Source organism: Euprymna scolopes, chromosome 35 (genome assembly GCF_053919585.1).
Source record: "Euprymna scolopes isolate OS-2025 chromosome 35, ASM5391958v1, whole genome shotgun sequence".
Classification (NCBI taxonomy): Eukaryota; Metazoa; Mollusca; class Cephalopoda; order Sepiida; family Sepiolidae; genus Euprymna; species Euprymna scolopes.
The window spans coordinates 16,831,823-16,857,191 of NC_136516.1; the positions used below are offsets into that span (position 1 = coordinate 16,831,823).

Below are 25,369 nucleotides of genomic sequence, written 5' to 3' on the forward strand. Positions count from 1 at the left end.
AATTCACATGCATATACATATCAGCGCAAACACAGATACACACACACAATACACACACACACAGATACACACACACAATATATACACACACACACACACAATTATTTATATTCTTACAAATGTTTTGCCCTATTTTAACAGAATCACAATTGTAGACATTAAATCCTTCCAAAAAATTTCAGTTTCGGTGGTATCCTATAAAAAGCACAATTTCTTATATATATTATAGAGTCAATGCTTATCAAGGCCTTGAGGCTATTCAAGGATAAGGGTTAATGAATGTCAGCTGAAACAACACTGATGATCAGTGATGGTGGAAATTTGATTAGAGTTAATTTATTTTAAAGGACATCTCATCAAGAACTTTGTTTACATTAGACTTGAAAATCGCCATGTTATAGTCAGCTGGTAAGCAACTCTGTGGTATTGTGTTCCACAAATGATCAGTTCTGGGGAAAGAAACTGTGCTCATGGAATTTTCGTTTAGTTTTAGGCACAGATAGAGGGTATGGGAAATTGTTGATAGTTGTTGTAGCTAGTCGAGTGTTTGCCATGAATGCCTTTCAAGAGTGGGGCACCAAAGAGCAAAGCTCAGTCGAGCACCCGACATGAAAATAACAATAAAGCAGAGAAAATAACTAATGGACGTAGTATTAACATCTTGTATGGAAACCACTCCGGACAAGACATGAAGCCACTTCATGTAAGGAGTTATAGAAAATAAAATAAAAGTACTAATTCAAGGTCAAAATTAGCTAACAATAAGTGTTATACGGATAGCTTCCAATGCAGAATACAGCAATTCTTCCCCCTTTTTCAGAAATATTGCAGATGGAATGTGAGGACTAAGAGACAGTATAACAGAAGCGATGCACGGGGGGGGGGTTGTATTGACTCGCTTGAATTTGTGCGGTTTGTCACTTTCTCCTTTTATTCATGCAACAACTGTGTGGTGGGTCAAATATATGCCCTTCCCTCTCCCTTCTCGAATTGAGGGAAATCGTCAACTGACACAAACCCATGATGCATTGTTCTTTGTGTTAGTAAATGGAGCTCTCAGGCAATTGACAACGTTTATCACCGAGACTTAACTTACCCTCAGCCGGTGTAACAGGGTGACACCCCCCCTAAAAAAAAAAAACAGGCCCGAACTCTAATTAGACCCCGTTTCTTAGTGTTTTGTCTGAATGAAATGAAATTTGGTCATAACTAGTTTAAAAAAATACCCTCAAGACCTTTTGAACGCCCCCCCCCGCTTCGGCGGCACGGGGGGGGGGGCAAGATCAAAGTGTAGTATCTGTTCCGGCAGATGCTGCAAAGCTAAGACTAGCAAAGACCAGCTATGACTAGGAAAGACCATATGTGGGGGTAACCCCACATATCTGAACTTGGTCAAGGTAGGGATCACCCTACGACCACAGTTACTATCCAGCTCCCATTTCCCACCTCTCGGGAGCTGGATCCCCCTTTCCCTCCCCCCTCCCTCTCTCTCCACATTAAAAAACGGCCTTGTGCCTAATTTGCTCAGTGGGGAAGCAAATAAATACAAAAAAAAATAAATAAATAAAAAAAAAGAATACCCTCAAGGCTTTCGGGCCAAGATCAAAGTGTAGTATCTGTCTGGCAGATAGTGCAAGCAAAGACCATATGTGGGGGAAACCCCACATATAAGACCTTGGTCAATGAAAGGGCAACCCTTCATACCAATTGTCACTATCCAGCTCCCCTACTCCCCGGAGAGTTGGTCCCCATTTCCCCTTCACTCCTCACTTTAAAAATCGGCCTTATGCCTAATTTGCTCGGGTGTGGGGGGGGGGGGGGCAAGTAAATACCTCAAAGTGTAGTATCTGTTCTTCAGATGCTGCACTTCAATTTCTTGTTCTCTGTCAGTGGAAGAGAAATCTTTCACGACTGAGACAATTTTTATTTTTGTTCCTTTTCTCCACGTTAAAAAACGACTCTGGTGTTTAACTCTGTCCCGTGGAGAGGCATTGTAAATAGGAACTAGTTTATTATATTCAAAACATCATATCAAAACACTAGGGTCTTTGACCTTTTTTTTTTTTCTCCGTTGACTGTAAAATGCTCAGAAAATCAATTGAATGTCCTGTTTTTTTTTTTGGGGGGGGGGGTCACCCTGTATATGTTAGCCAAATCATTGCAATGCCATTTTTAAAATAGTTATAACAACCTGGCAACCTTATCATAAAGCAATGTTCCGATATATACTATTGCACACTATCCAAATAGTAGCTGGCAACCCGGCGTTGCCCAATCATACAATACATTTAAACATAATATTTTAATTTATGCAGATTGCGTATGTATTATAATAGAATCAATCCTCTATTGAATATACTATATTACAAGGAATAATTTGCCCGGGGGACTAATTCGCAAAAAATAAATAAATAAATAAATAAAATAAATAAATAAATTATAATGTCGTTCATCAAATTCCGTCTGTGTTTGTTTACAATATCACGTCAGCTGAAATTTGGGCTTGATGATGAATGCGCTGGAAAAGTCACTTCTGATAAATGTTTAATTTTAAAATATGCAAACGAAGAAATGATTTGCAGCGATTTTAAATGGTGACTAATCTTTTTTTTATTGTAAATTGAACTCATTGATAAGAAAAAATTAAGATAAAATGGTAAGGTACACTTGGGCTTGAACAGGAGATCATTTGATCTGTAGTCGAATGTTCTACCACTAAGCTATATCTCCATCTTGTCATCTTTTTTTTTTTAAGTAGAAATGATTTGCTGTAATTTTATTATTTCCCTTTGCTGGTGTAACATAAAATATTCCCCTTTGAAATTCTCTTTTTAGATAAAAAAAAAAAGAATAAAAGTCTATTTCGAAGATCGGATTTTTTCGGTTTCCGATACTTATCGGATGAATTTCTGTACAAAACATATCTAAGAACACTGCCAGACATATAAATTAGCTTTGTGTGAAATTTGCAAAAGATAGGTTCAGCCATTTTGGAATCTATGAGGAACTCAAACACACACAAAAGTGGCTTTTATATGATAGTAGAGATAGAAATTTTTTATTTTTTTTTATTTTGTATTTTTGGAATCCTTTGAGATGAAGCTTCATAATTTATGCCTTCATTTGTTTTACGGAATGGATAGAAGTGTTGAGTTTTTACGGTTCCAAGTCAACATTGTCTGAAGATAAGGGTTTTAATCCTACTCAAGCAGGCCAAAGGATTAGTTGGCTAAAATAAGGTGAAACAACAACTATGGAAGGCAGTAATTACTGGGGATACAACTACAAGATTCAGCATTCACCTCCCGTTGCGGTTAATCACCTGAAGAAGGCCAGAGGATGAGTTGGCCGAAACGTGGTGAAACAACAGCTATGAAGATGAGGCTAAAAGTCCGCAAAAAGAATGAATGCACACTATCCAATCAGCTTTCTGTATCTGTCCGTCTGCATTAACATGATGATTGCAACATCTTGTCAGACGAGTGCCACTTCCTCAGACATTTAAAATCCATGAGGCCAAATGCTTGAGGAAGTATCTATACAAATATGATGTTACAGAGTCTTAGCTTTGTACGACAGCTATGTCTCTCTCTCGGTTCAAAATGTTGAGATCCAGCAACAAGCAAGAGCAAGATAGCCAGCAACAAATTAAACTGCAGACCAGCTTAATGCGGGTAATGGTCTTCCGCTTTATGGTTTTTTTAAATCAGAGATTTGCTTCTCCTAGAAAGGTTGCCTTCACCACGGCTTACGGGAGCCCTCTCCACCCCAATACACATATACACACACACAAATATATACACGGTGCTAGTTGGCCGTTGACCCAGAAAAAGAGTTAACATACATAGATATATACACACGTATGATGATGGAATACTCCGTCGATTTCGACGTATGAGCTTCCACCACAACAACTAAGTTGCTCAGAATTCCACACAAATGATTTGTTTATAGTGGTGAAGGCTTTGTGTAGAACCAACCACACTTTTTGGTATTACTGCCAACCTTTGTCGGTGCAGATGATTACCACAGGACAGGTATACAGTCCACCGCAGGTTTTTACATCGGAGTTACCTTCTCCTAGACGCATGTCTTCACGAAGACTGGCGGTGCACCTCTCCTAGTGATTTAATGCACCCCCAGATACCAACCTGGTAATTTCTATGACTATATACATACACACACACACAACTTAATTCTTTCTTTCCCCATGACAATACTTGGTGGTGAAGAAGTTGAATACCAGACTGCAAAATCAAAGGTGACTTTCTGACTGGGTTCAAATCCTTCGGCCAGCAGTAATTATCACTTTTTACAAAGACAATTGTGTGAGTATGAAACACTTGTCTGTAGGTAAAAATAATTAATATTTATTTCTAAAAACATGTCTAGAGAAGCTTTTTAGCATTTTTATTTTCATGTACTCACATTGACACACCGGTTCTCGTCAGATCACCCACGTTAAGCAACGTTGAGCCTGGCTAGTACCAGATAGGTGACCATTTGGGAATTCTAGGCACTGTATGTGCTTTTCCGTTTATCTGGGCATTGTTTCCAGTTGTCCTGAACCTCCACTTGCTACTGGTATTCAACAATGTCGACTCGGGAGAGATGTGGTTGGAGATTGTGCAACTCTTGCCACAAAAATTTCATGCGCAGGCCCCTTTACAGTAGATATCCAGTCTCTCAAGACTGAATATATATATATATATATATATATAAAATGCAGTAGTAATTAGATTATTGCATAAGCTGACTTACTGCAGGAAACTTCAGAATTACAAAATGGACCTTAACTCAAATTTTGAAATAGAAAATGAGCTCAACTGTTCGAGATAATATATATATATATGGCGATTAAGCTACACTGAATATTCCACGTTTCATCCACTCTAGGACTCTTCAGGCTTATGCGCAAATTTTGTGGTTGTCTGTCGGTTTTATATACGCACCATCTATTGAGATTTTAGTAAGCCAATCAGCTTTCTAGTATCCACCGCGCCCTTCCTATCAGCCAATGAACATGCACTTACCGGACAAAGGCCCATTTGACCTCTGGTTGACCTGTTCCTTTGTGTGTGCTCTATTTTGCCTGGATATCTAGTTTCTTGACCTGTTTTAAATTTAGGTTACGTTAGTGAAAAAAAAAAAAAAAAAAAAAAAAAAAAAAAAAAACTTACTAAATAGCTCTACCTACGTATTCAGCACTTTTGGAGTAAATACTTTAAGTTTACGCATAAATTTATACTTTCATGTATAAATTTATGTGAGTAAATGAAGTAGTTTATAATATATATATATATATATATATATATATATAACTAAGTATAAAATTGGAGAAGGCGCAAGTACTATTTCATCAGAGCACATTCTATTAAGGTGCTTGTAAAATAGGCAAAGGTTGTTAGAATTTGGAATAAGACCTATTAGATCTGAAGCTCTTTTTTGAATTCTGTCTAAGAGTGGGAGTCTCGTGGACCAGCCCAGATCTAGTAACAATATTATATCATATATAATGATATACTTTTATCTATACAACAAGTTGTCAGGTCGTTTTTACCATTTGTATAAAAATTGTTCTCACAAGGCTACGCTAACTGTTTTGTTTTTTTTTTTATGTGCAGTAAGTAATGTCATGAGTTACCTCCTTTATTAGAGATTATGCCCCCCCCCTTTTTAGGGCTCTTTAGTGTTACAGTTAACCTAAAAGGTTGCCTTTTTCTATATTTGTGAATTAGCATAGAATTTTATGCAATGTTGGTTGTACGTGGAAACAGGACTGTTAATGATAATTGTTTTAAAATTAATTTCTTCTGCTGCATTTTCAAGATTTAACTATTTTGAAAAGTTCCAAAGGCAACATGACCAAATTTAGTTAGAGATACAAATCTGAGACATTACATATATTTCTATATTTTTTTTTGTCTGTCCGTTTAACTTTTTTGCAGAAATTAATGGTGCAATCTGGCTCAATTTGTAATAGGGATTAACCATCTATTTGGCATAAGATATTCATAAAATTTTGTACATTATGGAGCAGCAAACTAAGCACTAATGTATATTTGCTATACACTTAGGAATTAATAGGAATTAGGCACCAAAATACCACATTTACTTTAAAGTTTATTTGGAAATTACTGGACTGATCTGGCTGAAATTGGGTATGAACCTTTGTTATAAAGTATAGCGAAGTAAGTATCATGGTATTTGTTAGAAGAATATTTGGTGGTTGACTAGCCTGGGTACCCGGCGTTGCCTAGGTGTTTGGACGTGTGTGTTGAGCAAAAAAAAGTTGTAGTAGGCAGGCATGGAAGCTCGAACCCATACCGCGAAGGAGGAAAAGAATGTGAAAAACAAAACAACAAAAAAAATGTGACGTCTGCCGTTGCGTCCATCGTCAAACCGGAAGTGGCAAAGAAATATAGAAATTATTAAGGAATTGTAAAATCTTTAATTCAAACGCATTGATATATATATAAAAATATATATAAAAGCGAAAATGTGTGTATGTGTGTTTGTAGGTGTCGCAAAAATTTTTGACAGAGGCGACGGATTTTTATGAGATTGGTATCATTTTGAAGCCCGATATCTTGGACGACAAATATCGAAAAATTGGCCAGAAACATTAAATCGTTCACCCTGAACTGGACCATTTTCTACAAGGAGGGGTGCCGAAAAAAATCGTTCCTCCTCCTACAACAATGGCGTCATGTTTTACCTAGAAAACATTGACGTTAATTTAAACCACCTGCAAGTGTTTTTACAGGTTTAATTTTATCCGTTCTCAAATGTATGTCACTTTGGTGTAGGGATAACGTGTCAGGCTTTTTTTTTTTCCGCCTTAGCCTCGATGCTTCGGGTTCGAGCCTAGCTTCCTACCTACACTTTTTCCTTGGCTTTGGTTTTTCTTAACATCGTGTTTTTTTTTTTAAATAATATTAAAACAGGGTCACCCTCTCCTACATACACACCTCCAAACACCGGGCAACCCCACTAGTTTCTTAGACGTCCGAATGCAGCAGTTACTAATCCATATTCTTCTGCTAATAAACACTTAGCATAACAGCTAAACTCATTGGTTAACAATTCTAAATGGTAGTCTCAAACTTTATCCTGGTTGGCCCATCTCTTTAATCGTCGTCGTTTTCTTGATTTTTCTTTAATGAAATTTCCATGATTTCTATCCATTCTTTGATACATTGCTTCATTATCGACTGCCTCAAGTATTTTACATCACACTCGTTGAAATCTGATTATCCAGTGTTTTATCGGCCTTGTGCATTGCTATATACATCAATAGAAATTATTAATGAATTGCAAAATCTTTAATTCATAGACGTTAATATGAACTTTCTGCTTCATATTTTTCTTCCAGACATCAGTTATTAATCCATATTCTTCTGCCAATAAACACGTGGCATAACGGATAACATCATTGGCTAACAATTCTAAATAGCATATCAGTCTCAAATATTATCTGGTTGGACCGTCTCTTTAATTGTCGTCCTATTGATTCTTAATGAAATTTCTATGCAAAGCTGGTGTATGGTAGTTGGTACACCTGTCCTAATTTTTTTTTTTTAAATGTTGATGGATCTATAAATTTCTTTGGTACCTACATTTCCTAGTTTCTACCGCAAAATTACTCCACGGATAGTTTTTTTTTTACACATTTTCTTTCAAAAACATTTAGCTTCTTCTCATGCTTTGTAAGCATAAAAATATAATGCAGGTTTCACTTAAATGTACAGCAACAAAAACAATCAACAATTTGTAAAGTCTTAACTTTCGGTGTTGATATGTCTTTCCTACTCAATATCTTTTCTATTCAACTTTTGCATGTAGAAGTTGCCTTAGGATAGCAATAATTATTAATTTACGTATAACTACCTGACATCGCAGGTTTCAGTTGCATATAAAGAAATAGGAATATCAATGCATTGCAAACTCCTAACTTTCAAATTGCAAAGTCTTAATTTTAGGGATAATTATGTCCTTCCTACTCCATATTTTTTTTAGACTTCCAAATGAAAAAAGTGATATTCACATTAATTTTACTAATGACACGTGGCAAGCCTTCCTATGGCATTTCCATTAATCTTTGAGAGTGATTGCCGCAATACACCAATCTAGGAAAAAAAAAAAAAAAAAAATCCAGCGATTGTAAGAGAGTAGATAGACCCTTGGCCCCAGAGATATCCCAACTCTGGTTTCTGAAAATTTGGATAAGCAGCCCTGTAGGCATTCCCTGGTAGGGACACTTCTGAGGGTACCTATTTACAATGCCTCCCCATGGGACCAGGGTCGTTTTTTTTAACGCGGAGAAAATGAACAAAACTTAAAAATTATCTCAGTAGAGGAGAAATCCTTCATGACTGACAGAACAAAAAATTGAAGTTTAGCATCTGCAGAACAGCTACTACACTTTGATCTTGTCCCAAAGGCAAACTAACCCCAACCCTAAGGACAAAAAGCAGCAGCCTGGGTGGGTGGACTACATAGAACTGCGCAGGCCATCAGTCTTTAATCAACAGAGAAAAGACTGTGTATACAAACATGTATGTTCATATCTATTTTTACTTTATTACATGGGAGTAACCATTTATCAAGGCCCAAACGCCACTCAAGGATAAAGGTTAATGTAGTGTATTAATCACTAATGGTGTAAATTGGGTAGAATTTGATTATGGGGACAGCTCAACAAGAAATTGTTTACATTGGATTTGAAGACTGTTGTAGTCAACTGGGAAGCAGACAAATGGAACAGTGTTCAAAAGGCAAGCAGTTCTGGAAAATAAACTTTGTTCATGGAATCTGCGTTTAGATTGTATCCATTCTCACTATGTTGTTTTACTAGTTGTTAATTTGTGCGCAGTCTATCATTCTCGCTTCTCTTGCTTCTCCCTCTGTTTGTAAACAGTCAGAATTAATAACTTTCCTTCAGCGTCGCTTGCATCCTTTTCTATATTGATGTAGCGAGACAGCAAGAAGAGTCGTAATACTATCTATCACGGAGTTGGGGAATAGAAAGAAAGAGAGGGGAGAAGGAAGATAAAATTAACAAAAAGAGTTCAGTGAAAAAATAAATAAATTTCACTGGTTTTACAAACTCATATCTATTTCTTTCTTTTTATTACTTTTACAGGGTAGTCACCACTTATCAAGGCCCGAACGTCACTCGAGGATAAGGGTTAAAAGTAGACCTTCTCTACACTTCTCCATTTTTTTTTCTCATTATTTTGCTTTCTCTTTCCTAGACGTTTCTCCGCCAAGAAAAAAAAGGTGCTACAAACAAAACTGCAACCAAAAATGCATTTTGTCAATTTTGCAAGTGATGTAACTTCGTTCTACCCAGAGGCATTACCTTTTTGTATGCAGCAAAAATGTGCAAATTATAAAAATATGTAGATTGTAAATTTTTTTTATTTAAGCCGATTACCTATATCATTAATTTTTTTTTTTTGTTGAAGTGAGAAGGGGGGGGGGGGGCTAAGAGGTTAATGACACGGACTAAAACCCCAAGTTAGGGTTGGAGTTAGGTTTTAATGAATTATTTCCTCTTTGGTTTAGATACCAAAGATAACCAATTCTTTGGTTCAAGTAATACCTAATAAAAAGAAAATTAAAAAAAAAAACAAAAAAACAAAAAAGAAAGAAAATACAAAAAAAATCTTTATGTTGTATACGTGCCAGTCACAGAACGAAAATTGTTTTATATAGAAAAACATTTTTTACAAGTTTTATTGAGTCATAATACACGATAGACATTTACAAGGTTAATTTTAAAATCTCTGTAGTTCAAATTGAGTTATTAAATATGGCGCATCAGAACACAATGTCTCGCTTCCCGATTTTCTTAGTTAAAAGAAGTAGCTACTTGATTAATTTACATGATTTTTGGAACATGACATTTACATTCTGAGACAAAGTTTTTTTTTGTTTTTTTAAAAAAAATTTTTTTTAATTAAATTAAATTTTGGGCAAGAACCAATTCTCCAGTTGATGTATTGTGACCCACATTTTTTTTTTTTCTTTCTTTTTTTTTTTTTTTTTTAGAAATGCTGGTTGAGTTTCCAGTGTTTATTTAAATGCGAAGGAAGATAAAACTTAGGTCGAGTGACAATTGAAATAAAATCTAATATATAAAGCTCACTATGTCCGTCTGTTTCCATATTTTCAAACCTTATCTCCTCCGAAACTAAAAGTCACAGAGCATTGCTAGGGGCCTTAAATGATTGGATTTTTTATGGACCCTTCTTTTATGGGTCTTTAGCTGGTTAGAATAGTTTTTAAGGGTCAAAAAAAAAGTCAGAATTAAAAAAAATTGTTATTTTATATATTCCTCTTAGTTTATTTTTAATCAGTTCATGTGTGTCACGTTGGTACAGTGGTAACGTCACCAGCTTTGAATGTTAGTTTTGCTTCTGGTTTCGATTCTAGCTGATGGCACCCCAAATTTTTTTTTTTTTTTTTTACTTTTGAAATCACAAATCTATAATAATATATACGAAATCTGAACAAATTAAAATATATTTAAGCGTATTTTATGACCGGGCAAAGTCAGGCGCTCACAATAATATATATATATAAAAACAAATTTACAAGGTCGTGACACTAGACATATTAATGTTTCAAATAGATAGTCGGCTAAAACCATAAGTCCTCATCAGGCAACTTAATAAATGGTTGCTTTCGACAGAAGAAACCAATCCTCCAAAACTGCTTTCTTATTTTTTTTTTTTTTGAAGACTGCTTTCTTCCGTGGAAAGCAACATTTTAATAAGTTGCTTGATAAAGACTTCCTGTTTTAACCGGCCATGTAAATTTGTTTATATAAAACATGAATCTTGTTCTTTTATTGTGCACTCTTAACCTCATTAAATTCATCAGTTATCACTCTTGAATACCTATAACCTTGCTCTTGTCTGATGGGAAGCATTAAGCTTCAAAATACCATGGTCTAAAGAGTTTTCTTTAGAGTTCACAGATTTTTCATTATAGATTTAATGATCAAATAAAGTTTGACTTTGATTTAACTTTGAACTGTCATCATATATATATATATATATATATATATATACACACACATTATTTACGTGCATAAAACCCATATTGATGACTGCTAAAAATTAGAAACCTGCATGTCTATGCGTATACTTTTATGCATGTAAATAATATTTAATAAAAATAAACACGTCCCATAAAAAATAAGGGTGATTCACATATATACATATATATATACATATATATATATACATATATATATATATATACATATACATATACATATATATATATATACACATATATATATACACATATATATATACACATATATATATACACATATATATATATATATGAATAACAAGAGCTTATAGCTTATAAAAACCGGTAAGGTAGCGGAAAAATTACAATAACAGCATTTCAAAGTTGTTAATATTACTAAAAAAATAAACGCCAACAACAAATCATATATATATATAAATAAATATGTGTACACACACATATATATATGAAAAAGAAACTGATGCAAAAACGTGTGGTCTACTGTATGCTTTGTCTTGTGACAGTCATCTGCACAGACTACACTTTAATAGCCAAAAGTGTGGTTGGTTCTACACAAAGCCTTCACCACTATAAACAAATCATCTGTGTGGATTTCTGAACAACTTAGTTGTTGTGGCGGAACCTCATACATCAAAATGCTATTTTTAGACGACAAAATATGATCGGTTTGATTCCTAAAAGTTAACGCAGTGAATTTATAACGTCCTGTATAAAATAGTATTAATAACAAGTAGATTCATATACTGGGAAATAGGATTTGTGGTCAAGGTTTATTCCTCTAGATTAGCCGTGTTGTGTTCCATACCTACGTGCATGAACAGAGTAAACTCGAAAACGGTGCGACTCCTTCCTCGCAATCGAAACTATTTTTACTGTGGAGACATTATATTTTGCACATCACATAGTCGTTCAATGCATGGATCCCAGTTGAGGACTTGGGGCTAACTTGGAAAGCAAACCTTTACTGTTGGCTGACCATGTATGCTGAAAATGATGAACCTGTTTGAAAAGTGCTTCAGTGGTATTCAGAGGTGAAGCGAGCACTGACTGGCCTCATATTTTACCAAGACATTTTTGGAGGATCCTGGCTTCTTGTAAGTGAAGCTTCTGGGGAGCATCATGGCATAGAAACCAATGGATGACTCAAGAAAAAAGTGCGTGTGTATATATAAGGTTGGTCCAAAAAATAATGTTTTTTGATGTTCAACTTCATGTCCAAAAACGACATTTTTGCACCAACATTATATATATATATATATATATATATATATATATATTTTTTTTTTTTTTTTTTTGAGAGGGAGGGATGTCAGTAAACACTAAATTAGAGTTTTTTTTTTAATTTGTTTTTGCAAAATTTACATATCTCCATTTCATCTTTTTTCATTCCATATAAAAGAATTTCTAATATTTGTCTCTGAAGAGTTGTTTAATGGTCTTCTGCTATTTAATAAAACATATGTAAGACTTACTATAATTTTTTTTTTTTTTTTTTTTTTTTAAATTCATGAGTGTGAATTAACTACATTTTTAGGTTTTGGAAGGATGACTAATTATATGTGTGTGTGTGTGTGTGTGTGTGAGTGTGAGTGTGTGAGTGTGAGTGTGTGAGTGTGAGAGGTTAAAATATGCAATATACCTTAAAAACTATGAGCATTCCCAGCTATTCCATTGCAGCCAGTCTTGTAAAGTAGGCTTTTATGCCACACTATCAAAAGCATTTGATATGTCAAGAGCTATTGCTCTAGAGACAAAGCCTCCATCGAGTGTGATATAACAGTAAAAAATGAAATGTCTATTAAGACAGAATGTATGAAAGACAGAAGGAAAAACAATTAAGCACGGGAAGAAACGAAAATCAAACGAGATTTGATCATTTTGGTTTAGATCAGTTTTTTCTCCACTAAAATCTCTTGTTTGATTTTTATCTGCTTAAGTATTTTTCTGGCTTTCATATATATATATATATATATATATATATATATATATATATATATATATATTTTATGTTTTTTTTTAGAGGGGATTATTTTATTTTATTTATCAACATAAAATTAATAACTTAATTTTCCTTTATTTTATTTTTAAACATTTCCAGGAATATCTGCCCTACTCACGACTAAAATGTTAGTTTTATTTTGGTGTCTTTAACTTCTCCGCCCATTTTTGCTGATGAGGATATGTTCAAAGGACAAAACTTCTGTCAAATTATTGTCAATATTTATTGACAATTTTAATAAAATGAACAGTTTCTGAAACGATCGTACAATTGAGTTGATTTTGTTCGTTTTTCTTTTTGAAACTGATTTTTAATTCACAATTATGAATCGTTTTACTCTCTCTCTATATATATATATATATATATATATATATATATATATATATATATATATATATTACGAGAAAAAGCTATAAAAATATCATACACAGACAAATATCTCCAACTGACAATAACAAAGCTAGACTCATTCTTTACTATAAGAAATTTAAAACATCAGAAAATAATATCTTTGGGAGAGTAACTTCCATAACAATAATAACATCTTTGGGAGAATGTAACTTCCATAACAACCGTGAAACAATTACATCGGTTACATAAACCACTACCTTATACCTCCATCTCACCATGCATAATGTAGATTCTAACATAATCTATCAACTTCTACAAAATAAGGACATAACTGTCCTCCCCTCCTTCCGATCTAAGACAAATATTAGTCTGTAAACCGCAAACATCAGAAATCAAATTTTAAAAAGTTAAAAACTACTTGAAGCCAACTACATAAAAAAAAGCCTAAAACCTAGAATCAACAATTTTACCTTTTAAACCAGTAACAATATTTTAATATAATCTTTTGTAGGTTGAAGAGCCAAGATGGCCAACCGATGCTCATGTCATGCGGAAACTTAAAATTGTGAAATGTGGATATTGGAACAAAATGCATTTTAATATTTTGACATAAAAAAAGACATTTTGGTGTCTTCTTTTTCAGACAATGTTTTTTTTCCAAAATCTTTTGCATTTAACGTGTAGAGTATGAATGCACGTGTTTTTCTGTGTTTACTGCGTTTCATAAGTGCGTGTATTAACGTTAAGGTTAGCAACAAGCGAAAAGGAAGTCATGATTACATGCTTTTATTAAATAGGTTCATCCCGAGATTAGTTAATTTGTATAATTTGAATTAAAAACTTGCAAGAAATATTGATTATTTTTAATTTTTAGTTTTTCCAAGATTAACCTTTATGTATAAAAAAAAAAAGAATAATTGAAACTTCCTTTTGTCTAATGTAGAAATAAGATGAGATAAAATTATATAAAATGAAATGACAAATGAAAGCGTAGTGTAGTTATTTCAAAATAACTTTATAAATTAAAAATATGTCAGTCTTGGATATGACCTTAAACTATATCCGATGGTGAGGCCCCAGCTTGCGGTCTTTGGGGAGTGTGGAGCCACCCTTTAATTGCCATTGCTCCCAGGTCCACTCTGACCCGGAGTGGTAGTACCTGTTAGGATCCCAACTATGGATAGAAACCGACTTGGAAAAAAAAAAAAATATATATATATATATACTCTATTAAAAAATGTTCTTCAAAATAACTGGATTCGGCATTAAATAACCTGAAATGGGTTGATATGCCATAAAACAACCAACCAAAATATGTCTGAAAAAGAAAAGACGCAAAAAGTCGGTTTTCTATTTTTGTTTTGTGCGTAAAAAAAAAAAAAAAAAAAAAAAAAAAAAATTACACATTTCGTTCCTATATTTGCATTTCACAATTTTAAGTTTCCACGTGACAACAGCATCAGTTGACCATCTTGGCTTTTAAACATACGAAAGTTCATATTGCCACATAATGAAACAAATTTTTAAAAGTTAAAAATACTTTAAGCCATCTACAAAAAAAGCCTAAAACCTGGAAGCAACAATTTTACTTTTTAAATCAATAAAGAAATATTTTAAAATACCTATCATAGCTATCACCTTTCTTCCATGGAAACCAAATTTCTCACCCTAGATTTTGGCCACAAAAACAGCCTGGCACCCTGCTGTCTGCGAATACTAACTATGTGCGACTACAAAATTCTTTTCCTAGCCAGTTTTCTCAGCCAACCATTCATTTGCCTCTCAATGACTCAACGTGGAATCGAAAAGGTTTGTGATATATAACTTTTTCAATTTTCACAGTAAAAATGAGAAAAATCAGAAAAAAAAAAAAAAAAAAGAAAAAAGGTATAATCAAACAGAAGCTCTTATTTTTTACAAAGTTTGCTTACATGAAAGAATACTGTCTATGACACTTTTTAGTAGACATTATGTATAGGTTGTTTGAATTTGATCTTAAGGTGGCATAGTATCAAAATAGTTTGACATGGAAAATGTTAAAATTTTCGAAGTAAAAAGATAAAAATAAAAAAGGTATAATTAAACAGAGGCTCTCTAACTTTTAAGCGCATTTGTTTAAATGAAATTATACTGCCTATATATATATATATGGCGATTAAGCTACACAGAATATTCCACGTTTCATCCACGCTAGGATTCATCAGGCTTATGCGAGGATTTTTTGGTTGCCTTGTGTTTTTATATATGCAGCTTCTATGGAGTTTTTTGTTAGCCAATCAGCTTTCTAGTTTCTACCGCTAAGCTGTAATGCTAACAAAAAACTCAATAGAAGGTGTTTATATAAAAACGTGAGACAACCAAAAAATCCTCGCATAAGCCTGATGAATCATAGCATGGATGAAACGCGGAATATTCTGTGTAGCTTAATCACCATATATACTTTATAACTTACTACCTAGCTCTACCTAGGTATTGAGCAGTGTTGAAGTAAATACTTCAAGTTTACGCATAAACCTATACTTTCTTATATTAATTTATGTGATTAGATGAAGTAGTCATTCACACATTTATATATATATATATATATATATATATATTGTACTTTGGGGTAAGTGCGCCAAATCCGGGAGTAATTGCACCAACAAAAAAAAAAAAAAAAAAAAAAAAAAAAAAAAAAAAAAAAAAAAAAAAAAAAAAAAAAAGAAAAAGTGCTCTTTATATGCGTGGTTGCCAAAAGAACACTTTTAGCTAGTCGGCATAATTACCCTGGAATTGGCGCAATTACCCCAACATACGGTTTATACATGGGACACTTCTTTTAGTAGTCATTATGCATAGGTTGTTTGAATTTGTCGTACATCTTTGACTATAAACAGCAAACTGAAAAAGCAGTCAAATAACTGTTACCAAAGGTAAGAAAAGTTACTTTTCTACCTTACCTAAATACATTTTTCACCCTTCATCTTATTTTAAAGTGTTTGAAACGCTTAAGTTAAAACGACAAGATGCTGAACATGAGCTTTGGAGCCTCAATAATCGCTAAAAATCCAAAATTTAAAAAATACTGATAGGAATTCATGTCACAGATTTTTACTGGTCGGATTTCAATCAGTATTTTATTTTTGAGTTTTGAGCAATTGTTGAGACTCCAAAGCTTACAGCCTCATGTCTGCCATCTTGATTCTGTTTTTAACTTGAGCACTTGGTACTTTCAAACCTCTAAAAACTCTTGCCTTTGGTAACATTTTGTTTCTTGACCACATTGTCTATAGTAAAACATATCTCGTTTTATTTATATTGTATCTACTGTTGCAGTTATTTACCTACTTTGTCTATTTTATCTTGAATGAATTTTCTGGAAGGATTTTACTAGTTTTAATCCATTTATCACATATTTAATATCATCGATTACTGAACATATGTGCTTGTGTGGGGATCTGAACTTATTGTGTGATTTTATGCAAGCGGTTCAAATTTAAAGGAAGTTTTTTTTTAGTTTTGTTTTTTTTTACGAATTTGATTTTCTTCACTTTTTGCTCAAAAAAAAAAAAAAAACTTTAGGGAAATTTTTTTATTTATATTTTTTGGGGGGGGATTATTTTTTTTTATTTTTTTTTTTTTTTTAATTTTCTCTTTACACCACAAAACAGACACATTTGAAGTTTTCACAGCCTTTTTTTTTTTTAAATACTGGCCAATTAATACGGTGAGGAGGGGAAGATTGAACATGAAAAAAAAAAAAAAATTGAAATTATAAATAAATTTTTTTCTTTAAATTGCCCTGTTTTTTCCTTTTCTTTCATATATACAGACTTGCAGGGGGAGGGGGTTTAAATTTAAAAAAAAAATAAAAAAATAAAAAAAATTGTGTAGTAAACAATTATGGGGAGGAGAATAAAATTAAAAAAAAAAAAAAAAAAAAAAAAAGGAAGATTTTCTGTCTCCCTTACCCCCTAGAAATCAAGCACTGAGAACCTGAGAAGCACTTTTTTTTGTTTGTTTTTGCAAATAATTTCAACTTGTTTCAAACGAAACTAACATTTCTATTCCTGTTTCAAATAATGTTTTTGTTTATGTACAAATAACAAACCTATTTTTTTTCTCCAACGTCTTTGTACACACATTTGTTTAGCAGCATGTGTATGCGTATCTGTCTGTGCCGCTTTGTGCGTGCGTGAGATATTCAACATGTGCGTTCATGTTAATTTTTTTTTTCTTTCTTGGCCGTCCTTACATTTTTCAGTGTTGTCTTTTCTGCATTTCTGATCAGTGTTCTTATTTTTTAAATTTGTATTTACTTTTATCGAAGTAAATAGGTGTCTTTTTTTTCTTTTTTTTTTTTTTTTTAAATTTTTAAAATATTCATTGTCTGAAAACCCACGGATAACAAAGAAAAGACAATTTTTTTTTTTTTTTTTTTCTTTGTCTTTTCATCTCGTTATAAAAAAAAAAAATTTTTAATTTCTCTTTTCTAGATATTCATCTTTTTTATTTGTTTTAGTTCACTAAACAGATAAGTCAGCTTTTTGGGGGAGAGGAGAGTCGGTCGGATCAGGGTGTTATTTAAAGAGAAAAAAAAACACATTTTTCTTCCTAAAAGATCAAAAAATTTAAGGGACTTATGTGGGTGTGTGGGCGAGGGAGTGGTAGTTTTTTTTGTTTTTGTTTTTTTAATTTTATTTTATTTTTTTTTATTTATTTATTTTTTTTTGGTTCTTACCCAAAATTCAACATCATTAAAGAAACAAAACTACAGAAAAATCTTCATGCAATAACCTGTAAAACAAAAATGTCATATTCCAAAAATCACGTCAATTAATAAAGTAGTTTTATTTTATATAGAATATCATTTTAAACAATTTAAAGTACCTAATGTAAAATCATTAGCATTTACAAGTCTGATCTTGCAAGTTTGAATTATTGCGAACTTATTTGCTCTTGTAGTTTTTTTTTTTTTTTTTTCAAGATGGTGAAAAGACAGTCCCATTTTGCTTACTCATAAAATTTGATTTTCTGTGTTGATAAAATTACTTGATCAATTTGCATGATTTTTGGAATATGACATCTTCATTTAGTAATGGGCACACATTATCAAGATGTTTCTGTGTTTTTTAGGTTTGTGAACTTTCACTTTTTTTTTTTTTTTCTTCAATCTTCCGTTACGCCTGATTTGTTTCGATTTGGGTATAAACTCTTTATTCGATCAACCGAATGGCTTGATCGGCCTGGGAGGCTCGTTTGTTCTGGTAATGTGGGTGATTTCGATGATGTGCTGCTGCTGCTGCTGAGAATATGGTGTATGGGTGATGGATGCAGACCACTCCCGCTGCTGGTTGATGGAGGAGGGGGTGGTAAGGTTGACGAATGTCTGGTCCTTTGTGGCGTGTCACGCTTCAGAATTTCGTCTTGAAGCATTGCAATTTCACGATTTAAAGTTTCAAACATGGACTCGTAATGTTGCACCTGAAGGTGTAAATCTTTTGTTGCTTGGATGTATTTGTTCTGCAACTGAAATTCAAAAAAAAAAAATTAACCATTTAAAAAAAAAAAAAAAAAAAAAAAAAAAAAATCAAAATATCAGGGCATACGAAAACAAAATTTCTATGAAGTTTGACTGGAAGCATCTGAATTTTCACATTTATGGTGGCAGCCACTACTCCTCGTGTCATCTCCCCCCCCCAAAAAAAAAATTAATTAAATCATAAAGGAGAACAAAAATAGAAAATTTGAATTTTTATCACAAAACTATTTTTTTTTTTTTTTTTTTTTTTTTTTTACACATGGAGTTCACCACTTATCAAGGCCCAATGGCAACTCGGGGATAAGAGTTATTGTGTGTACAGTAATCAAAGGGATAGTGTAGCAATAGTATTGGAGAATTGGTAAGGTGTCATTACTTGGGGGGGGGGGCGGTTCATCAGGAATTTGTGTTGGACTTGAAGACATCCAGGTTGAAGTCGAGAGGGAAACAGGCAAGCGGAACAGAGTTCCACAGGCGTGCAGTTCTAAGAAATAAGCTTTGTTCATGGAATGTACGTTTTGATTTAGGCACAGATAGGGAGCGGGGAAAATTTTTGAGGGTGGTTTCAGCTAGTCGGGTGTTTTTTGAAAAAGATTGGCGAGGGGGGACCAGACAATAGAGCTCAGACGAGCATTTGCCATGGAAATAACGACAGAACAACAACAGGCTCGCTACGTCTCTTCTGTGGGAAAGAGGTTACAGGGCATCCCCCCCACCAAGCTACGAAGTCTATTTGGAATCTTTATCACAAAACTACTTGAGGTAGCTTTCTGATAAAGGGGAGTAACACTTGTATGCACAATACCATGCAATTTCAGAACAATGTATCTTGATTTTTTTTATTTTCAATATTTAAAAAAATATTTTTATTAATACTTAAAAAATAATATTTATTTTAATTTTAAATATTTCAACACAAATTTTTACTGGACATAAAGAATACCATTTTCAAGGCCTTTTCAAGAAATTTTAAAGACATTTTCATAATTTTCATGGATTTTTCAAAGTAATAAATATAGGGCCTTTTCAAGGAAAAAGTCAAAATTTAACGACTCTTCAAGTCTGTACAAATCCTGAATTCGCACAGGTGCAATGCAAGCTGGTCAAGAATTTTATAAATGAGTAGTGTACACGAAATGCACGTCGTCTCCTACTGGACACAAGTGGGTGTATTTTTAAGTCAGTGCAGCACTAGGTGTATCAGAATTTTTGACATCCTAAACATGAAACTGCGAATAAAATATAAAAAACTCATGATTTTTCTTTTAAAGTGGGTTGTTTATTTTCTTTATGGATTATACTTCCAAAATAAACTATTAAAGTTGTTTTAAAAGTAATAGAAATATTTTTTTTTATTTAAAAAAAAAAAAAAAAAAAAAATGAATTTTACGAAATCAATATTTTTCAATTTTTAAACTTTAAAAATCTATCAAACTTTTTCTATTGATTCTATTTTTACGATATTTTCAGGGTCAAGGTGAAATTTTATGCTCTTTCCAATAAACCTAATATATTTTAAACAAACGTTTTTTTTTTTAAATTCACGCCCCCCCCCCCATTTTCAAGTGTCTATTAAAAAGTAAATTTACTCACCAAAGTTTTATGTATCACAAATTGAAGAGAAAAGGTCAATAAATAATATATTCAAATTTAATAAAAAAAAAATTAAAAAAAAAAAAAAAGTGGTTTTTTTTTTTAGAAATTTACCTATAAAATTCGAAGTTTAAAATCTTTTTTTTTTTAAACCACGTTGTTTTTTCTTGTTTTTTTTTTTAAAAAAACCTTGGTCCTTGCTCCTTTAATTGAAAAAAAAATAAATTAGGGCTTGAATTACATTTTTCGAGTAGTTATAAGCTTGGAAAGACAGGGGGTCGAATAATTCACGCCTCCCATTTTGAAATGTCTGTTAAAAAGTAAATAATTTACTCAAAGTGTTATATATCACAAATTGAAGAGAAAAGGTCAATAAATAATATATTCAAATTTAAAACAAAAAATGTTTTTTTTTTTTTTTTTTTTTTTAGAAATTTACCTGTAAAGTCCGAAGTTAAAAACCTTTTAAAAAAAAACAAAAAAAAAAAACATTGTTTAAAAAAAAAAAAAAAAAAAAAAAAAAAATTAGGGCTTGAATTACATTTTTCGAGGAGTTATAAGCTTGGAAAGACAGGGTGGAATTATTCACTATTTTTCACAAAATTTCTGACACACCTACTGCAGCACATAGCACAGCGACATCTACCATGTCGAACACCGGAGGTTGCAGGGCTTTATTTAAGACAGTATGCATCAGCTTTGACAGAATTTAAAATGCCCTTTCTACATACCAGCAAAACCTTCACACCAACTTATACACATAGAATGAGCCAAAAATAGGTGGACAATGTTGTAAACCTTCCTACTTGTGGAAGTGGCACTCTTGTTATGATAGGGACCAACTAGGGTTTGCTATCCTGCTTCAATAAAAATGGTCCCGGCTACCTATCTCCACGACATTCAGAAACTAAAACAAATATAATTTAGCTTGATTTGTTTTTTCTTTTAATATAAAGAGTTGTATTCATTTGTGTTCAAATCTTTAATGAGGTTTCCACCGCAAGAGTGCCAGTGCCACTTCCACAGGTAGAAAGGTTTACAACATTGGCCCATCCTGCATATATATCTATAATATAAAGCTGTGTGTGTGTGTGTGTGTGGTCACAAATAGGCTCTTATATAGTTGATTATTTTAAAAAACTGATTACATATAATGATAGATGTATCGAGACACAGGAATGGGTATGTTTGATCTGGCATAATGATGATTCATTAAAATTGTGGGGTCTGCGTTCGCGCCTGGTCCACAAAGTATGGAAATAGGCACAAGCTTTAATAAAACTTTTCATATCTATCTGTGTAAGTATACTTTGATAATTATGTTTCAGTTTGAAGAAATATGGTATGATAAAATTATGGGGTGTTCGTTCACACCTAACCTCCATAGAATGGAAATATATCGCAAAGTTTAACAAGGTTTTTTTAATATAGATCCACAGAATATTGTGATAAGTGTTTCAGTATGAACAGGTATGCTATAATAAATTATGGGGTTTATCTATTTTATATTTACTTTCATCATATTTTGCTTTGGTTTTGATACCCCCAAATTCGAAGCTATCTCTTTACAACCCTTCCTTTTCATAACCTATCATACTTTCATAAATTAGAGTCCATTTTCTGTAGGAGGTTTTTGAATCCAGTTAACGACGGGTACTTTTGCTAGTATATATATATATATATATATATATATATATATATATATATATATATATATATATATATATATTAATTAATCTAAAGAAGCTTCAAGCAAAAACCAAAAAGAATGTAAAAATAAAAACAAAGAATGCTTTTTAAATCTCCGGAGGGGTGGGGGAACTAAATTTAACCTATCACAGACTTAGCACCTATATAATCTGACTTCTAAAAATTTTATAATTACAAAAGAGAATTCATTTATATAAGGATGAAAAAAAAAAAGCCTTAATTAAAATTGTTAACTAGAAATAGACTTAGCACTTGCATAAGCAGATTTCTCAAAGATCTTCAATTATAAGAGAATTTAATTATATAAGAATTAAAAAAGAAAACCTTAACTACAATTTTGTAAATAGAAAATGGAGATCCTCAGCTGCTTACCATGTAGCTGTTTCGGAGATTTAAAAACAGCACAGCGGTTAAATACATGACTCTTAAGTCGATAATACCACTTCCCAATAAGAAAACGTAGAATAATACAGTCACTATTGACACTATAATATATATTATAAAAAAAAACTTAATATGTATAAATAAATTTAACAAGATTACAAGATCTATTCTGCGACATGTAAACTAGCATATAAATGATATAAAAATGCATAAAAGCTTTTTATAAATCAAATTTTAGTCATTCAATGAATTTTAAAATTCATGACGTGAAATGTTTGAATATCAAATCAAGAGATTTTTTATTATTCTATATAAGACAAAGAATACATTTTAAATATTATAACTCGGAAGTAGGCATTGCTCCAGGAAAATACCTACTTCAGATCATTACCTTGTGATGTGGATTACTCAAAATACAGTTTCGATCATTTTACCACACTGCTATCCAAGACATTCACTTCGGATTTTACCATGCAATTTGGATGTGAATTTTTATATCTTTCTTATTAACTTCCCTTATTCTATGACATTTAAATACTTAAACAACTTTTAATTGTGATTTTCCATGTCTCACTGACTTTAGCAAATAAAGTGTAAACCATTATAATTATTTGCTAATATTTTCTCTTCTGAAAAGATGGTAGACATCGAAATTCTATAGGATAAGGAGTTAGAATATTTCAAATGTATTCTTTGTCTTACATAGAATAATAAAAATCTTTTGATTTGAAATCCAAACATTTCATGTCATAAATTTTTAAATTCATTGAATGACTAACATTTGATTTATTTGCTCTATCTTGTATATCGAGCAATTCTTATTTAGGTGGGATAGTCCTTATAGAATATTACTGCCAATAATATTTTGTAAGACTTATAATCACAGGTTTCCATACCGGTTGATTGTTAGATAATTTTATTCTGAAGTGTGTGTATATATATATATATATATATATATACATACATACCTAGTTGTTTGGATTATTCAGATTACTGTTTGATAGATATTCTCTAACATTTCGTATTTACGTTTTATCTCATTCATTCAGTTTTATTGGCAGTTGGGTGGCGAGGGTTCAATGTTTGCTCTGATATAGTAGTGACAATAACCATCAGTTCCAAAGCCTATTAATTTTTTTTCCAAATCTTCTCTTAATGTTCGTAATCACTTAATCATTCATTCTCATTAATCCTTATCCTCGAGTAGTTTTTGGCCTTGATAGGTGACGATCCTTTTCTTTACTAGAAACGTATGGTTCAACAATAAACTAATAAAACGTTTGATTTACTAGCTAAAATGCTATTTGAGTCTGACTTTAAAAATCTGGCAAGATAACTTTATATGTTAGATTTATATAGCACCAATAGCATGGTAGGACAAAACAATAAAAAAAAATTAAAAATAAATAGGAAGTGGCTAGTTAGAAACAAACTTTGATTTGTTCGCTTAAATGCTGTTTGGGTCTGATTTTGAAAATCCAACAAGATAATTTAACACATTAGATACAAGAAAAAGTATAATTACATTGCTAATAACACAGATCAATAACAAATAAAAATTTACTCATCAGAAGCAAAGGTTAATTTGTCAGCTTAAATGCTATTTGGGTCTAACTTCAAAAATTTTGCAAGATAACTTTATGTGTTGGACAAATTTTCAGTTAGTATCTTTTTTTTTTTTTTCCTTTAAATTGTGTTCTCTTCCCGTTGGATTCTCGTAATTATTTTTTTTTTTAATTTACGCCCCCCCCTCCTCCTCCCCTCAATCTCTCTTCAGTTTCCCAATCTCCTTTCTGACTCGCTACTAACAAACCGAGACGAGTCTCGTCTTCCAGGCAACCTGCCATTCTGTGACATTTGAATCTTTAAGAATATTACATTCCTCAGTCTGTGCATCTGCAGCCTTCCCAACCCTTCCTCAGGAACTATTCTTACCAGCCAAGCCCCTATTCTGTCTCGCAGCCTCTCGTCTAAGCTCAGACTGTTGCAGCAACAGTAGCTGTGGTGGCGATGGTCATGATAATGACAACAACCACAACAACTCGGAGCATCATCATGACCATTGCAGAGGGTGGAGTCATACCCACCGTCGAACACTTGTTAACTTCCGACTACCTCGCACCAGCCTGATCCATCCACCTTACAGACGAGCAACCCTTCACTGTCGACAACCTTCTCCACATTCTAGTCCTGACCCACACTGCTTGGTCTTCCCTAGTGCAGTAGACGCAGCAAGAGACAGACGGAACGTGCAGAGCAACCATTCCTCGACTTGCATTCCATTCCAACTGCCACTAGTCCTCAAAAGCTCTCTCTCATAGTTTTCCTCCTACTACTATATCAGAGCAAACACTGAACCCTCGCCACCCAACTGCCAATGTTGATGCGACCGAAATCGTTTGTGTCACTAACACCTGCCTCCACTATCCTTCTCCACTACTCTCTTCCGTCAAGTTCAAGTGCCCTCCCACCACTGAGCACCGTCGCCACCCTGCCCATCCATTATCTCCTCACTGCAGCAGCAGTGGAGACTACCGTCTGCGCGTTGATGTTGGTGGTGGTACGAGACATGGGGTGGGGTGCAAAGTATTATGGCACACGAACTGCATCACTGATTGACGGACAAATCAATAATCGACGCACATTTGGCAGAGCGGGGGGGGGCACGGCTGTGGGAAGGGGGAGAGATGTGGAAGAGACATGGAAAAATGCATGGAGAGGGGGTTGGAAAGGGACTGAGT

General features: G+C 33.1%; 1 protein-coding gene and 1 long non-coding RNA gene across 9 annotated transcripts in view; one reads left to right on the forward strand and one right to left on the reverse strand.

Annotated features, from left to right (window-relative positions):
- The first annotated feature begins 16,050 nt into the window (after positions 1 to 16,050).
- The window catches only part of LOC145259715 (uncharacterized), a 38,492-nt gene continuing 29,173 nt past the window's right edge, over positions 16,051 to 25,369 (forward strand). The window contains exon 1 of the long non-coding RNA XR_013864188.1: positions 16,051 to 16,128. This is a non-coding gene — a long non-coding RNA (uncharacterized LOC145259715). The remainder of the gene's footprint in view (positions 16,129 to 25,369) is intronic.
- Positions 18,101 to 25,369, reverse strand: part of LOC145259713 (uncharacterized) — a 164,219-nt gene continuing 156,950 nt past the window's right edge. For all 8 annotated transcript variants that reach the window (XM_080117395.1, XM_080117401.1, XM_080117400.1 and 5 more), the window contains one exon: positions 18,101 to 18,928. In XM_080117395.1, the coding sequence (XP_079973521.1) occupies positions 18,569 to 18,928 (360 nt within the window). In that variant the 3' untranslated portion in view covers positions 18,101 to 18,568. The remainder of the gene's footprint in view (positions 18,929 to 25,369) is intronic.